Below are 19,089 nucleotides of genomic sequence, written 5' to 3'. Positions count from 1 at the left end.
GAACTTTCGTAGCGTCCCTGCGCCCGACAAGGCTTCCACCTTGTCATGTTTAGTCGACATGTACGTTTTTGCCGTCCGCGTCGCTCTTTGGATGTGTCCCTCTCGGAAAACCGGAGATCGAGACGTTTCTGACAAAAATGTTAAATTCGCGCGGACACCAGGATTTGTGGACTAAAATGTGCTAATTTCAAAAACGCAACGGAAGCACTTACGAGCCTGGCTTAAATATGAAAATGGAAGCAGAGATTTACTTATTGACCATCGTGCAAGTAGGAGAGAGTGAAGGAACTGCAAACATCGAAGGGAAAAGTTAAATAAAACTAACAATTATTTATTAATTAAAATAGTTTTTTTTTTTTTCAAAAAATACTCCATTTAATTGGCTTTAAAGTACATTCATAATTAACATTCATACATTATCTCTCTCCATATAAATTATAATTTTAATTAAAAGACAAAACCATTGCCGTTCGAAATTACCTGCTGCCACGCAGAGCAATGACTAATCGGTTTTGTTATTTGTTTAAAATATATTATAGTTTAAAGCCACATCCTTTAAATGAAGACTTTTACAATTGATGAATAATCATCGGTTTTTCATGTAGGGATCGCCAGCTACAACGGAACCAACGTTTAGCCAACCCTACGACTGTCAAATGATGGTCAAAGTTCTCTTAGCTAGTACTGGACCATCACTGGCCCAATAGCTGGCAGATAAATGATGGCCAAGGTTTTGTCAGCCAGTACTGGGCTCAAATTATCATTTAGTATACTTAACCAGATTGGGCCAATATTTTACCAGTACTGCTTCAATACTTGAACTGTGGCTACTAGTAATGGCCAAACATTAGGCCGATTGTAAAACCCTATATGGGTTTATTTAATTTTTCCCTAATATTCGCAATTCGTCCCTATTCTTCCCTACATCAAAATAATCGAAAATATGGTATTTATCTTAAACAGAGTGTACGTTCAATGGTAGCGAGTTATAATATGGCACTAAGTGTGATCAGACACTGGGTATGAGAAATGAGAGATTATCACTATTCTAATATATTGCAACAGTATCGTTCGCGTTTACCCCGTGTTTTCCCCACTTTCCCTCAGTATCTAATCATTAGAAAAAATATAAAATACTATTAGTTTTGTATTATATAATTTCTTTTAATAATGTGCAGGATAAGTGTCATTAGGTTCTATTTATTAATGATAATTTATAGTCTCAAGCCGCAGATACCAGCCGGGGATTTTTTAAAAAGTACACAAACTCATATTTCTCTCGGTATTAATGCGGTAAGTTGTAGCTTCTGTATAAGTAAGGATTACGCAAAGCGATACGTGTATACACACAAAAGATGTAAAATCTCGGATATTACTGTCGTGAAATAATGACCGAAATTATGCCAGACATAACGCCGACGCTTTTAGGTATATTCACGCAAGATTTTTAGAGAAAGGTGCTGCATACAATAAATGGCAATTTTCGCTTGCCAATTCGAAGCAGCGATTACCACGGAGCATGCGGAGTTCATTCGCTTTACAAATGCAGCGCGTGCCTCACTTATTCATGCCTGCTGGCGATTAATTATACGGCGCATAATACACAGCGGCGATTAAAAATTAAAATATTGTAATAACTCCTAATGAAAGAGAGAGAGAGAGAGAGAGAGAGAGAGAGAGAGAGAGAGAGAGACCGCGTACGCAATGAATGTCGACACAGACTACGGAACGTGCCTAGTACGTTATTCACGATACGCTTGTACATGCAAGTTAATGCGGTTCGGTCATATTATGCTACCGGCTAACCATGTATTTTAGGGAGATTAATGAGTCCAAAATATGGAGGTCATTAATATCAGATCGCTCGGTGCGCTCATCCCATGGTTAAACGATTTTTTCTTCCCGCAGGCGTGTCCATAAATGTCATTACACATTTAATAATAATGACGCTATCATTATGCTTCATCATACACCGTAAACCGTCAGCTGTCCGTCCCGAGCGAAATTACGCAACGCGGGAGAGAGAAAAATCGGAAAGATTCAGGCTGTAATCACGATGATTTACTCGTCCGAAAGATCTAAAGTTTAATGACAAAAATTCAAAAATACACGAAGAAAGAAAGGGAATGTCTTAATGACGCAAGAGATTAAAATTCACATTGCTGCATCCGAAAGACATCCAACATATTTAACGATAAAAAGATCCAAGCGAGAATCTGAAAGTTTAGTCCAAGGTAGCTAAAGATTTTATTCTTTGGTCGTTACTTTCCTCTATTATATTTTGTCTCCGCGAGAAAAAAACGCATTCGTCGTATTCGATGCGAAAAAGCTATTTCGACTTCGTCATCTCGCTCGGCTGGAAAACCTCAGAAAATGCATCGTTTATGCGGAACCAGGAAAAGGAAGGAATTCTCGGCAGTCGGGTGGTTCGGATCGATTAATTATTTAACGAAATCCCCTCCCACACCACCACTCACCTCCTCATCCTCCTGTTTGCCCACCTCCATCCACTTCTGCCGGCGTTTTAGCCCTGAAGCATCGTCCGCTTGTTTCGTCTATGTTTCCATCTCCTGCACAACTCCCCCCCCCTCTCTCTCTCTCTCGCTTTTCTCCTTTTGCGCGTCGACACCCTCGTCAACCCCACCAGCCGCCCCTAGTCTGAAATTTCATCGTGAACACGAGAATCGTAACTTCGATCGCGCGCAGCACAACCCTCGACTGCGATACCCCTGTCATACCGGTTAACGGCATGCTAGGGGGATGTTGGTACAACAGATAGATACGTAATTACGTGCCCTTTGACGCGAAATCTTGCGGTGTTACGTATGCGCATGCGCAAAAAAACGAGTCATGATTGGGATCATGATGTAAGAATATAAGGTGTACCATTGCGCATAATAATACTGGCGATAGCAATACTGGAAACAACCAATCAAATTTTGCCCTCTATGCACTTTCCTACGTATAATAGTGCTGGTATATTGGAATAGCCAATCAAATTTTGGCCCAAAATTCACTCTCCTACTGCGTATCCTCGCGAATGGTACACCTTGTCTTCTTACATCATGATTGGGATCGTGGTCGAGTTCGAAACCGAAGAATATGAAAGTTTTAAAATTATCAAAAATAGATCTAATGGGTACTCTACGCGTACTCTAAAAAAACTTTTAGAGTAAGTCTAACTCTAAGGAATGAAAAATTTCACTTAAATCACTCTTAAAGATTGAAAATTAAGCCATCTTTTTTAAGACTGGCTCAATTTTAGAGTGAGGTTTCAGTCAAAACACCTTAGAGAGTAGAGAGTAAACTTTTATTAACGATTCCAGGAATCATCAGTATAATAATTAAAGCTTACGAACAATAAACATCCGTTAGAAAGTTGATAATGAAGCAAAGCTTGTCTACGGAAACATTAATTTCGAGGTACGAATGGTACCGAAAGTGACGCTGAAGAAATATGAAGCTCGCAAGAGTCAGATACACGGAGAACGACAGAGGCGCGGAAAAGGAGGGTAGTCAAACGAGGGGATGATAAGGGGTGGAGGCGCAGGATGCACAGACGCACACAGTTAAATGGCTCGATAGCTGGTGGATGAGGCGAGAGAGCACAAAGGCAGCGGATCGTTTTTTACGCCGTTAAAAGGCCCTCCTTCTAAACGACCATGGCGAAAAGGTTCTTCTTCCTCGTCGTCGTAAACACCGCGCGACGACCTCACTCTTTCTCTCACCTTCTTTCCCGCTCTATTTTCTCTTCTCATCCCTTATCGCTGGGCTGTACGTCGCTCCGGTTCGCTCTCGTAGTTAGAAAAGAGAGAAAGAGACGCTCCTCAAGCTACCTTCCTCCTCGAGCTCATCGTTCTCCGACTGTCCCGTGAATTTCCTCGCATACCAGGCAGACCCCACTTTCCACGGTGTCTCGTTTCCGGGGTGACGTCTTTTAGCAGAGTCAGCGAGGAAGTTGTGCCCGACGTTGCGGACGCCTTTGGATGATATCCGCGAGATCGTCATCTCGATCAGTGCCATGGTGGAAGAAACCAATGTGCTTATGATGCACACATGTTTTTAATTAGTCAATGAGAATTGTATGCCAGATACCATCTTACCGCGATAATTTGAATTAGCATCACATTATTATGCTTTTACCTCTTACCTGTGTTTGTGTTTTTATTCAATTATATGCTTACATTATCAATTGAGTCTAAGTTCTGGGAACTACAACGGGTTTCAATGCTTTTTAGCAGTGTAGTCTAAATATGTTTATTTGAATATGGCCGCATCTGGCATTACGCAGAATTGTACGAAATTCGTCTCAAGAACGAGCACACTTGAGGTTTGTTCGCATCGCAAGTTCCAACATGCTCCTATCATAGCTCCTACTCACTCTATCAAGCGCGTTGAAGAGAGTAAGAGATATGCTAGGAACATGTTGAAGCATGCGACGCGAACAAACCTCTAGATTTCTTCCACTATGATCAGAGAGGATCGATTGTGTATCTTGAAATGAAGTAAAAATTACAAAAAAGTGAGCAAATTTACTAGAATATTTATAATTTCATTGGCCAACATCTAATGAATTTGTTCACTTTCGTAATGTTTACCTCATTTCAAGAAACACATCGACCTCCAGAGGTATGATATTCGGATTTTCACTTGGGTGCTCCTCGGATATCATATCATTCTTGTTGTTTACCGAACGTTAAACAAGGATGACATGACACCCGAGGAGCATCCGAGTGGGAATCAGAACACGTCTCTGGTTGGGATACGAAATTTCACGGCGCACCGTTCGTGGTTCGATCGCAACACCGAGAGATCGGGATGGAAGTCTCACCTTCTCTCGCACGTCAATATACTTTGAGAGGATATTTAAAGAGACCCGAAAGGGCAGACGAACACGTCGGTGGCATGACTATCGGTTAAACGAGCATTACCTTCCCCCTTACTTCCTTTATATCCACGGTATCCGGGTATCCGTCTCCTCGTATTTCCTTTGCGGGTTTACCACCGCTTACTGTTTACCGCGGTATCATATTTACTGCGATTTATCCATGGCGTTATCGTGCCTGCGGTTTCATCCCTCTTTCGCATCCGCCACCGCTGTGTCGGAGGTACTGCGATGTGTATTTTTATGATTACGATTTTTCTCGATTTTTCATCCATACGATACGCTATGTAAAGAACGACTAAAATTCGGCCCTTCGATTTGAATAACATGTTTGTAATTTTGAGAAAGTATTAAGCTGCTTCATGCAATAATTAATTTTATTTGTTAATTTTAATTGATTCAATTATATATAATTGGCGACAGTTCGCTAATGATAATATAACGCTCGATGATCGCGGAATTACATAAATCGCTAAGGATATCGCAAACAATATATAATTGCACGTTATACATTCATTTAATATAATTTAATGTAATTACGAATTATAAAGATTTTTATATTATCGATATATCTGACTTCGATATATCGTTTTACAACATGCAAAAATTTTTAGAACGTAAAATGTACTCCAGGTCAAAAGTTTAAAAATATTTTTAAAAAATTGATATTTATGGGATTACTTTCTCAAATATTCCTATATATATAATAATGTGTTTTTTTAACAATAATTCTTTAGATTCAATAACAGTTGGATCTAAAGAATTATTGATAAAAAACACATTGTTACTTATTGTTAAATGAATAATCCCACAAATGTCAATTTTGAAAAAGTGTTTCTGAATTTTTAGCCTAGAATGTCCATTTTGTCTTTGATTCATCCTGATGTACGAAGATATTTCATTGATTATCGAAACTTCAAAAGATTTTAAAATGTCCCAACCGCAACGCGAAGTTTTGTGCACATATAATATTTTTATAACATTTTCGATTGAAAATTCTTTCTCTGATGCTAATCGAAATTCCAATCATTTTCCATATTTATGAAAAATTTCGTGAATAAAACAATTCTGGTTTCGCAATAATCAATAATCGCGATAGTCAATTTCTCGCAGTTTCTCGCAATTTGTCTGATGATTCTTGCAGAGTCGTAGAAAACGAGTGAACTTGGAACTTTACACACATCAGTGATTATCTCTCCATTTTTAAACACATCGATCGCGGCGTTTTCTCCAGCGCGAGAGAATGAACAAGAGAATAATTAGGCCACCGAAAATGCAGCGGCTAATGGAGAAGCGGCACGATCGATAGTTAATTATCACACGCAGACAGCTGGCCTGGATCGCTGTGGCACAGCAGCGGCATCACATCCCGATTTGTCTTTCGAAAATAGAAACTCTCTCTCTCTCTCTGTCGTTCTCTCTTTTTGTTTTTAATTTATTGATTTGCTCCGTCCTCGGGGCAGGATAGTGAATCGATTTGCAACGTTCACGCAGCCATGCGTTATTACACACCTCTGTCGCGATAATTTAGTTCGCTTAATACCTACTTTTGCCGCAGATACGCATTTGATAATTATTCGGCATTCGGCCAGACCGGCCGAATAATTACACCTGTTTGTCCGTGGCATTTAATATAACAAATGTTATTTGATCCCGCGGTTCGATACTTGCACGAGCGCCCGTATTTTATCATTCGATATCAGGGGAAACGCGGCGCGCATCACCATCTCATAAATTCAGGAAAATCCGAAATCCATCGTTTATTTCAAAAATTACGGATCGCTTTTACGTTTGCGATTTTCGTCGCACAATCGATCTTTCGAATCGCGTAATGACGGAATCATGTACCGGGAATAACATCTTTTTTCATATATCATGTAGGATTGCAAATTCCTCATTATGTTACTTTTCTCCGATTTTAAGACAAAATTTAATTAATTTCCTTGACTCTTAATAATATTTTGAAATTTCTTAATTTTTGTCTTAATTTAAAGATAGTTAAATATTTTGTTAAGAGTAATTTAACATAACGATGCAAATTACTATTAATGTTGTGAATATAGCAATGTAAATTCCCGAGTCGAAATTTTAGTCCTACTTTGAACCTCTTCCAACCTCAATTAAACCTTATAAACCTGTTTTGATACTTGAACAATCAAATAGGACCTCTTTTAATATTTCTTAATCTACAGCTTCTATTTAGAAAACTTCTTTTGAATCTAAAAATAGGAAATTTTCCGATAACTGCCATTTACAGGCTCAACATACCTATATAGATGTTCAATTCATTAGATTAAAATCTATTATAAATCTCTTTAAAGCCTATGTCCTAATTATAAATCTTTAGAGTCTACATACGTCCTAAAACTAAGGTTCAAAGTAGGAGTAAAATTTCGAGTTAATATTATTATGTAAACTTCTTTAAAGTTAAGAAATTTTAATTATCCAGAAAATTCCTTAACTTTTCCTTGACCGTTTTCAATTTTTCTGACGTTTCCCTGATTTCCTGTTTTGTGGTAACTTTATGTATCCGGGATCGCCTGCGGGATCTTTTTGCACGAGCTCATCAGAGTTACGGGAATATCGACGCCGATCCTCGCCGATGTGCTAATACAACGCGCGGAGATCGCGAGGTCAACATAATTCGACACCGTCATGCATATTTAACGTCCTTTAAGCCGGTTCCCCGTGCAAGGAAACACGATGTTCGGATAATAGGCGTGGTGCATCCCCGCCTTTGACCTCCCACCCAGCCAGAGAGCTGCGTTTCGATGCCGCGCGTGCATAATCGACGTCATATGCGGATAAATACGAGAATTAGCGTGCGATCGTGTTTGTACATCGACGCTTCTTTTTCCAGCTAACGATACACACATCCGCGAAATTGTAGTCGGCTTTCCCACGCAGCACGCACGTAGTACGTAGGAACGTGCAGGGAAACGCGATCATACTTTTCAACTTTTGTTTCTCCGTGTCCACCCATTCTTCGCCGCCTTCTCTTTTTTTTCATCCTTTTTTTTGTCAATTTCTTTGCAGTTCTCCGACCGACGTGTCTGTTCTCGTTTTCCCTCTCTCGCTCTCTTCCGGTCGGTTCTCGGTGAATTTTCATGCGGCAGTGCGATATTAAAGCGCCGTTTCCCTGGGATATTTGCGCGTCGAGCGAAACGCAGAAAATAGTTACGTCGCGCGCGAGACTCTTTTTCTTCCGCGCTCCTCTCTGCTCCTTTAATGGAAAACAGAGAAAGACGGACAGATAGACAATATTTATTATACTCCGGAACTCGATCCACCTTTTGCGAGCGGCATAACGTAAATACGCAGCGAAATGAAGCTACGGACGACACGAGCGAAATTGTAAAACTAGCTGAAGAAGTAATGATACTTCAAAGAGGCTGGAATATCTTTGACACAGATATCGTAATAATTTCAATGACGTTCCCATAAAGTTATTGGACAATGGCTAATGGAAGAATGGAAAAGTGAACTGCATTTAAATTATGCAGAAATTGTATTTTTCGAGTGACGTTTAACTTTACGTTTAACTAATGTTAAACGATTTTTCATTTCCTGGTTAACTTGAAATTAGGCTTAACCCTGTAGTAATGTAAAAAAACTGTATTTTTCTATAGTTAATTACTAAATTAATGATTTTGTAGTACATAACTTTTAAAATTACCGCTACAAAACTATTAGTTTAGTGACTAATCATTCATCTAGAAAAGCACATTTTTTACATTGTCATCAAGTTAAGTAAGGTTAAGTTAACCACAAGTTAACCAGATAATAAAAAATCACGATTAAATGGGTAGGTAGGATGATCAGAACACCTCAGGTACAGTTTTCTTTAAAATCTTGTTTGGAAAAGGAAAATAAAAAGTATTGAAAAATTACTTATTCGTTTAAATTAAATGTTCAATCATAAACATTACTCTCTAACGTCACGTGGCGCGTTGTTCCTAAAAAAAAAAGCAGAAATATTTTATCTCGCACTGAAGCGCATTAAACAACATTCGATTCGTGCGTGGACAGAAATATTTTACGATGTTTAGTATTTACAGTGAGCATTTTTCGGGATCCCGCGTAACATTAAAATCGTATTTCACGCGCGACCAGCGCGGCAGCGGTAAAATTCATGCGCGAGAAAGGAGGGGGGACGAAAAAAAAAGAAAATCAACAATACAGCGTCGCGTTCATAAATCCCGCGCGCATACGAACGCATTGTTCGCGAGCGCGAATTAAACCGCTGCGTTTTGACGCATAAAGTTCTACTCGTCGATGAGCCATTAATTAGCTTCTGCGGCACGGACGCCGCGGCAGGCATCAAACAGGATGAACGCGGGATTCCGACGAGCTTTCGTAAACCGGCGTGATACATACGCTATCCCCGATTATGATACGCCCTACTAAGGATTCATAGCGCGATTACGTGGTCGAATTTATCGCGTTAATCATGAATTCGCTCATGCGTTGCATGTAACTACGATGAGAGGGACGATGAATTGTTTTAAAGCCTATCAATGAAAATCTATGATATATCCTGAAATTTTGCTCCTTAACTTTGAACCTTAGTTTTAGGACATATGTAGGCTCTAGAGATTTATAATAAGTTTTAATCTAATGAATTGAACTCCTACGTTGAGCCTGTAAATGACAGTTATCGGAAAATTTCCTATTTTTAGGTTCAAAAGAAGTTTTCTAAATAGAAGCTGTAGATTAAGTAATATTAAAAGAGGTCCTATTTGATTGTTTAAGTATCAAAACAGATTTATGAGGTTTAATTGAGGTTGAAAAAGATTGAAAGTAGGCTAAAATTTCGACTCGGGATGATAAACGAGGTAGAAGACCTTTTGTTGTTGCTCTTTGGCTTACACAAAACTCGTTGAAATAGGAAAGATATCTTGTTCGAAGATGTGGAAGCGATTCTTACGTTTGTGAGAAATATTTAATATTGACGTTATAACGCTCGCTAGTTTAATGCAACGTTAAATCATAAATACATTTTTTATCCTTTCATATTTTTACTATGACAATTCGTCGATTGACGATTAACTTAATCAAGGATCGAGTGATAATATTTATTCCGCATCAGTTGTCTCGAATAAAACTCGTTGAGAAAGACTTCTTGTCTTGTCTAATTACTGTGATATACTGTTATTTAATTATCTCATATTCAAAGACTGCAATGACTTGCAGATTTTCTCTTCATAATGTTACAGCAGAGTGCCAATTTCAAGGAACTTGGTGACTGAATAAATATAATATTCATTAAATAATACGGATGTCACATTTATGTGACAGGGACGTTGCATTAAAGGCTTAAATAAAATACACGATTGGAGTTCGTAATAAAATGATTTTCATCGCTAACGAAACATCAAACTTTTAAAAAAGCTTTCATCTGTCGAGTATGAGAGCTCGCTTTCTATAAATGGACACGTAACTATGTCGATATTTAAATTTGAATGTATTGTATTAGTATATCACTCTAAATCTGTAGCAGTAAAATTGTACTGCATTGAATTGAGATTTCACTCCGGGCATTAGTGGCAACTGAGCCAGTGAATTTTACTGCAAGATGGGAGTGAAAAATCCTCAATAATTGGAGTGAATTTGTTAAAAAGGAATAAATTTGGAGATTATAATAGAGCGAATAATATCACTCCAAGGGGAGAATGAATGATTTTTATTTAACTATGAAAAATTTATTTTCTCCCTAAAAAAGGGAGATATACTTACGTACAAACTTCTATGTAAGAAGTTTCACACGTTAAAAAGTACATAGACTATATTCTACATACGGCATGAAACTAGTCGAACAATTCCAACCATCCCAGCTTTATATTACATAGACATTGAATTTCTCTTACGGGAATACGCGCTATCTGTTGAGGAGCTCCGCGAAACGTTCCTCATTTTAAATTAGAATGACTGCGTCTCGCCTAATTTATTCACTTTGATTGATCAAGTCGGTTGAAATAATCCACTTCTTGCATAAGAGTAGACCAATTAAGTTCAAAGAAGCGAAAATTCACTTTTAAAATAGTGATTTTGCAACTTACTTTTGTTTGGAATGAAATTTTTATTGAAAGTTTAGAGTGTATTAGCGCTAAATCATTACAAAACAAAATGAAAATGTAGAAAAGATTCTCATCTTTTTACGAAATATTTGATATTGATATTAACTCTCGCGAGTTTAAATAGCGAATAATCAAATTTGTCATTCTTTCTGATTTTTATGATAATTCGTCGACCAATCGTTAACTTAATCGAAGACTGAGTGATCTGCGTTCGTGATTCCGAAATTCGTTTTAATGTTAAATATCTTCACGGATGTGTTACTCTCGTTGGCAGCCAAGGCAACTGCTCGTAAGGCCACGGCTACTTTTGTAGAAGCCAATAGAAGCCAAACTCAAGATTGTCGAGACTTGACCCAGTCTGTTGATCGACACGAAACTTCGTCCATTCACGCGGCATAGACGACGCAAAGTTTTCGCGAGATACACATCTGTGGACGAAAGGACACGTCGAAGTTTTGCAGCCGCCGACCGCGTACCGCTACTCGACTGCGTTATTCAAGACATATTCGCGTACTACACTGCGGTCGAGCTGATCCGACGCGCACATTGGCTGGCACTTGATGAAATTAACACGCTTCGAAAGTTCAGAGTTAATTAATTTTCAATTCGCAGCGACCAGTTCCTGTCGTTAAACTGCTATTATCGCTTCTCGATCAGGCGACTGCGTGCGTTCGTATGGGACAAATTGAAAAGTTACCGAATGTTTGACATGGAGCCGGAAAATTCGACGTTTGTCGAAGGTGTACTCTCTACCATCGTTGTCGTTTAAGCACGAAATATTTCAACGCAGATTTCGCGAAAATTACCATCCGCGTACTAATATTCAGCGAGAACGTACAACAGGAGGAATCTTCTACTTTCAGACAAAGCGCATTTGGAACGCAAATACCGTTGTGCACCTGTACCGTGCAGGAGCAAGAGGGAGGTAAGGCATTAAGCAGCCATGTTTCTGCCAAGAAAAACAGCAGCGATGAGCAACATCGATTAAACATTCCCCCGCATGAATTAAAGAGACTAAAAATTTGTTTACCTCCGAGAACTACCTCGCGACGGTCGACCTGCATTCTCAAATGATTTAAATTTCAAATTGTTCAAATGACCAAAACTCCCGGAGGTTCCAGGCGGCACGACGGTTGGTTTCTGTCATCTTTCTCTCTCTCTCTCTCTCCCTCTCTCTTTCAGACCCCACTTTCTTTTTCTCTTCTCGCGGAGAGACCTGGACTCAAGAAGGAAATAACAGTAGAAGCAACACTTCAATCATGCGAATTAATACGGAGAGAAAAGCGCGCGCACAATGCAATTAAAGGATAACAGAGCCATTAACGTCTTGTGACACAACAAATCAACTCGAACTTTCGTAAATTGAAACACTTGAATGTTTAAATATTGAAAAAAAAATAAACTACCAAATATATCCTTCTTAATAGGCAAAATAAATTTGAAGTTTTTCACTTAACCACAAAAATAAATAGTAAAAATGATTAACGTATAATGTGCTAATTTTAAATTAATTCTCGTTCTCCTTTCGATTTTGCCGAATTTTATGCTTATCATTCACATTCATTTGTTGTGCTTCTTTTCATTGTAATTTTGTTTCTCGTAATATTTTTTTATTATTTTTGTTAACTCGTTAATTCAACAATTTATTATTTATACCGCATATTTATCATAAGTTCATCACAAGCATCACGTTTATTCAAAATATGTTCTGAATCTTAAGTTTAATATATTTCAATCAAGACTATTAAATTAAAACAAATTCAATTTGTTTATTATATAAAGTCGTTCTTTCAATCAATTTTATAATATTCCTTAAAAGAAAATAAATTCTTGTTTTAAGTTATACATAAGTAATGAGTTTTTCTAATTTGTAATAAGATGATAATATGATAAATGAGATTTTCTAATTTGTAATAAGTATATTTTAAGATTATTATGAAGAAAATATTCTTTAAGATAATCTGTTACTTAAAAGGAAGAAAATAATTCGAGTAAGTACCCAGTATAGAACATGCAGCAATATCGTTGCAATAACGCTGCAATATTGCTGCAACTTTTGTGCTGTAGAGGTAATCATTTTTCTTAGCGTAAAACAACATGCTGATGTTTCACTTTTTGAGGTGCATCTTCTCGTTTATTTTTTACTGTACATTTATTTATACTTTCGTTATTTTACATTTCGACAAAGATTATTATAATTTATATTGTATATTATTGGGTGTATTTTGTAGCTAAAAATCGCTTTTGCAGGCGGTGTGCGTGGCGCTCAGGGCAGCAAAGTGTCAAAGCGGGCGAAGCCCCTCGATCCCGATGAGGATGACTATTACTACGATGATCCCGTGGACGAGAGAAACAATCCGACGAACGAGGCGCCGGCCGTGCCGCCTGGATTCCTGAGCCCGTCCGTGCGGGAGTACCTCGATCTTGGTAAATCGATACCCGGTACGTAAACAAGATCATCTCGCGCAAAGTTGTCCTTTTGTTGAGCCGCTTGTCGGATCGGGGCCGATCTCCGGTTGACTCGCAACAATCTCGCTCTCTTCATCCTATGCTTCTTCCATCTCTGTGTGCATAGCTTCCGGAATCTGTTCTTACTCCTCCGCTTCGCTTTATCCACCCTTCTTTTCCCGTTTTCTCTGCACGTCACATTTTTTCCCCTCGTATGTCTCTCTTCCGCGCCAAGTGTCTTTTGAAATCGAGAGTAAGAAATCGGATGGCATTTTATGCCATCGCATAAAAGCCGATCGATCGTTATTTCTCGCTTGCTCGCAATAGATAAAGTCTAGAAATGGAAACTTTACGCGGAGATGAGCCGGACTCGCAAGACGCTCGCAAGTAATTCCATCAGATAATGAGAAATAATGAGGAAATGGAGAAAGCAAGAGATATGACGAAAGGTAGAGGAGACAAGTCGATTGCGTAGACACTTTCCGTCGAACGCGTCTTCCGTATTCTCGAGCAGAAAATATTTCACGCTCGACGGTGCCAGACTGTGAGAAATGTCAGGAACGCGGGAGTTACGCGTGGAATTGACCCTTTACTTTAAAGTACTGTCTGCGAGCGTTTCCCCTTATTCATAAGAATAGAGAACGCTGCCCGAATCCGCGAGAAATACGTAACTGTATATAACAGTTGAATAATCTAATACATTTGTGAAATTATCATATATTTCCGAGCAAAGTTTCGCGCGGAAAGATATGCATCTCTATGGAAGGTTTCATTTATCTTGATCTACTTATATACACAATACTGATATAAGTTTGGCAAGGTATATAGAGTGGTCCAGAATGGATAATTAAAAAAAAAATATTTATTTATAAGTTTTGAGACTGATACTTTTTCGAATAAAAATATTCAAGACTCAGCACACAAAAGAAGAAATATCAGGACATACAAGATGCATAGGTTCTACAAAAAGTGACTGGAATTGATTGGAAATTTATATAACTTTCCGTGTAAAAATGTATATACATGTATGTATATATATGTATAAAACAGTTCAATAGTTAAAAATTATTTATATTTAACAATATAATTTTATAGTTTAAATAAATGAAAAGAATCTTTAATTTAAAAAAAAAAACATGTCTACTTCTTATTGAATCTAATTTTTTCCAAGTTCTAAATCGCTACCAAACTTTCCATTACTTTCAAAGTCATTTCACACACAAATACATTTTAGAAAAATCTATATTTTTGTTTTGTTAAAAAATATATGTAATGCATCCTTAAATACTAAAAATAAAAAAGTTAAAAAGAGATAATACAAATAAAATATAAAATATATAAATATCTTGTATTTTATTTGTATCTATTGTGCATTAGATCTATCTTCTATTCCTAATTTTTCTATCTAAATATTTAATTATTATTCTTGTTCCTAATATTTCTAGCAATATGTGCAAAGTCTTAGATATACTAATTGTTTCTTTCAATCATTGACTGTCGATTTTTACGAAGCCTCGATATAAACATTAATTAAAAAATATCTATATGGTTCAATATTAAAAGCTAGAAGAAACGACAACAGAAGTTCGATAAAATAACAAAAAATCGGCTTCATAAAGTTAATGTTTACTGCACACTGGATTTTACATTGTCACGCGAGAAAAAGCAGAAGCTTTCATTGCATTGAATATCGCTCGTCGCTTATCGTCCATCACGACCAGTAGGCATCATCCTCGAGACATCACGATTTTTGACAGTTTTGAGACATGTCGTGTAGCCTACTCTACGAGATGGCGATTGTACAAGAACATGTGGAGACACCGTTCGTGCGAATGAAGCGTGAGGTCGAGCGATATGCTTTGCAGAATGCGATTATATAAGATTTGCCGGCCGCAAATGGATGGGATTTAAATCTAGACGGACGACGCAATACCGCCGGCGTTCATAAACACCCTTCAGCGGGTAATCTGGCCGACAATAGACGCCGGAATGAGGAGGAAGATGCCGGCGCGAGGCGGAAGTATAAGGAAATACGTAGCCGCATACCTCGACGAGCAATAACTTATCTTCTATCCGCTTCTTACCTTTTCCTCCTCGTTTCCGCAATCGTATAAAGCGCGCTCAAGCCGGAGAAGAAACTCGTCGAATACGAAAGCGCCGCTCCGTTTCGCGGAGATACTAGCAATTTCACTGATATTCCGCGGCTCTGCTCAGACGAGACAGAAGGGCACACCACGTAACGACCGTTTGTCACTCGTCAATTTTTTTTTTAAACGTTTCTCTCTAACCGAAAGTCTCTTTTTCAGTTGAAACGTGCTATTCGATATGAATTTTACAACATCGATGAAAGTCGGTTTTTAACTCCTTTCCTGGCCTATCAAGGTGATTTTATCAATGATTTTAATCATTTTAACCCTTCACTGGCAACTAGAGGTCTTTAAAAGCATCGAAATTTTGGTAAATTTAAATTTGTAAAAAAAATAAGTAAAATACAATCCGACTTTTAATCCAAAACTATAAAAATTTGCTGTTTTTCTCGTAGACTCCTTATTCATAGAAGAGTTAAAATTCCGTTACTGACAGAAGATTACATTATTATTATATACAAACATCGTAGCTTTGTATACCGTATAATCTAAAAAATATATAATTACTGCTATATGACGGAACGTGTGAACTTAGAGTACTAGACCAAGTCAGGAGAACGTAGCTTCGTCAACAAGTTTCAGAGTATTATAGACTTTAATGGGTTAAATCTACTTGTATGAAGCAGAAACTGCGATGGATTTGTCGATAAGCGCTTTAATAGATCGCTTAGAGCCTCAAAATTGTTCCGTGATATTATCACTATTTTGTAGATTGATTATGATAGAACTATAAGCGCGCGAGATATACACGATAATTATTTGAACATGTCGCATAATCAAGAAAATTATATGAAAATATGAAGTCTGAGAAGATGCAAAATTACTTGGGAATGCCTGGAAGATAGCACTGTCGCGTGTGTACTCGACACTTTTTGCACTTAAAGCAAAATAAATAAGTCGCTTACTACTAATGAGATTCTGTACTTTTTGTGAATTATGCATAATGCACCGTCCCTGTTTTTTTCCAAGCCGATTCTCTCTACGACGCGAAGAAGCGGTTGCTTTTGGTTTCAAAAATCATTACTTTAAAGCGAGGTAACTGCATTAGTAGCATCGTAAATTCACGTCAGTGTAACCGAACGAGAAACGCTATTAATCTCAGCGATGCAGTCTCTCCCACCTCATCATGCTCCGTTTCGAAAGAAATTTGTACTATAAATCATAAAAAATAAATAACGTAGTTAGCGATCCGTTTTCGTAAAAAATAAATCTTACAGAGGCAAGGCGATGCCACGCGAGTAAAATATACGAAATCCACCAGTGTATTTCTCAGTTGACACTTTGAGAAATAGTAAGAAGCTCGTAGCAAATTGAAAAGTGTATGCCGTTCGACAGGTAAAATTAGCGGCGCATTTTTAAGTGCAGCTTCTCTATAAAAGTTACTATCGCGATAACCTTATTTGCCATTAAACGCGCGGTCATACCACATTGAGCGCGATTTATGTCATTTTGTGTCGGCTAATGGGTTCTTTGAAAGACCGCTTTGAATTTCAACGCTGACCTATCGTAACGCAAGCAGGCAAGCGACATCCGCTTCGATTTGCCTCGCTCGCCCTACGGAGGGCGAAACGTCGGCCGGCTTCTCTTCCTTTGGCCGATCGATCGTAAAATATTTGCTGCAGCCTTCGCGTACGGAGGGAAAATTTCTATAATGGAGTTTACACATCGCGCCACCGGAGGGTGGGATAGGTAGAGGTTGAAGAGAGGCTGTACGGGCGCAACCCTTGCGTGTGCACGTTACACGCGATAGAGAATGTCGGCTGGGCTGATTTACAAGCGAGCACATACAACACAGGGGTGTTCGGCGCGCATAAAATTCATACACTAAATTAAATACGATCGTAAGTACCTGGAGTACTCGGGCAGGTACCGAGTACACTCGTGAAACTTCACGGAACGGAGAACGATTATTTATCTCGGGCTCACGCCCGAAGGGATTCACGTACCTGTCGTGGAAACGCGAATAATATACGCAGTTAATCCGCTCGACCATTGTTCTACGAGATCTGATTATTTGATAACGCGTTAAACGTATTTCGTCGTGCGATTAAATCGATCGCGCTTCGCTGTAACGCGGCCGTCACGTTGAAATCCCGTACTTTGTAGCCGGCGATGATAATCGTCTCGCGATAATAAATGCATAAATAAATTTATTGCTTATAAACAAATATATTGATTGTAGAATTAGAATATATACGAGTTCTAAAATTTCTGAAAATACGCGACTATCGAGTGGAATATCCTACAAAAAGACCGCTTTCAAAATGTCAGATCTTTTTAACGCTACGCGAAGAGTAATCTGATAATATTTCTCCAATATTTCAAAAATGAATCTGGCGTAGATTATAGGTCCATCCATTTCCCAAGCGATCCGATAAATGTGCAGCGCTACGATCAGGCCTGCAAATTTGAGAAATTTGCCAGAGCGTCAGCGTGAAATTCCATGAATATCCATCGATGATGGACCGTCGTCGTCGTTGACGTCAATCTTGCAGCGAAGAGCGACAACGATGCGACGGCAACGATGTCGTCGACGAGAACGACGACGTTGGCGCGCCTTTCGCCAGCATGACGAGGACCGATTAGCGCTCACAAATTCCCAAACAATGCACGAGGAATTTACGATGCCGTCGCTCCATCGTAAACTCTGGTGTGTTGGCTAACTACCGTGACACCCTTCCGACAAGGGCTGATTATGCCGCTTCGAAACGACTGAAACGTTGCAGGGCGCAAAGGGAGCGGAAGCCAAGTCGATGGGGATGATCATGCAGTGAGAGTGGCGGAGGGCAAAAGCCTGGAGGAAATAACAAGACAAAAAACGTAAAGAAAAGAAAAAAGGAGCAAAAATAGCGAGACAAAACAGATAATAAAAAAAAATAGAAATAATTGTATATAAAATGGAATGAATTTTTGAACACAGAGATTAAGCCAAACTAGTTTTCAAAAAAATATCAAATTGTAATCACAGTTTGCGCTGAAATAGACAAAAATTGAGAGAGAGATGTAACTTAACAAGAATAATCATTAAATCGTTAAAATAAAATTTAATAGCTCGAAACGCAAAAAAATATTGCATGTATTTTTAATTTCTTTATATTATATTAACATATTTTTGCGGCTTTTATATTTATGAATTGTTCGCATGCGCGCGCTCCTCCATTCAATCGCATGTTTCTTTACCGAAGATTTTAGCTGATATGTGTAAAAAAGTAACACGTACATTCCATAAATAAATTCTGTTTCGTGTCCCGTACAAGACGGGCGCAACAAAATCATTCTCGAACGAGGAAAGCGAGGAGAAAAGGGTAGCTGCAACATCGAATCAATATGGTAGCGTAAACTTATCTCATTGACTTAACTTAATCTCAATCTCCCGAAGGGTCGCGCAGAGGTGCGCACCCCTCTCCTCACCCTCCGCCTCGGATCACGGTACGTCTCTCCCGGATAGGATAATGAAATAGTCCGACCCCGGACAAACTCTGCACCAGCGTAGCTCTCCTCGATGTCACGGCAGTTCCTGCGAGCGAACCGA

At 38.5% G+C, this 19,089-nt stretch overlaps 1 protein-coding gene across 1 annotated transcript in view; it reads left to right on the top strand.

Annotated features, from left to right (window-relative positions):
• The window catches only part of LOC108724259 (uncharacterized), a 76,010-nt gene that overhangs the window by 48,461 nt on the left and 8,460 nt on the right, over positions 1 to 19,089 (top strand). Inside the window, exon 2 of the mRNA XM_018450545.1 lies at positions 13,213 to 13,404. Coding sequence (XP_018306047.1) covers positions 13,213 to 13,404 — 192 coding nt within the window. The remainder of the gene's footprint in view (positions 1 to 13,212; positions 13,405 to 19,089) is intronic.

Source organism: Mycetomoellerius zeteki, unplaced genomic scaffold, assembly GCF_001594055.1.
Source record: "Mycetomoellerius zeteki isolate Tzet28-1 unplaced genomic scaffold, Tzet1.0 scaffold285, whole genome shotgun sequence".
NCBI classification, from domain to species: domain Eukaryota; kingdom Metazoa; phylum Arthropoda; class Insecta; order Hymenoptera; family Formicidae; genus Mycetomoellerius; species Mycetomoellerius zeteki.
The sequence above is the reverse complement of the archived record's forward strand: the minus strand, read 5'-3'. Positions and strand labels throughout refer to the sequence as shown.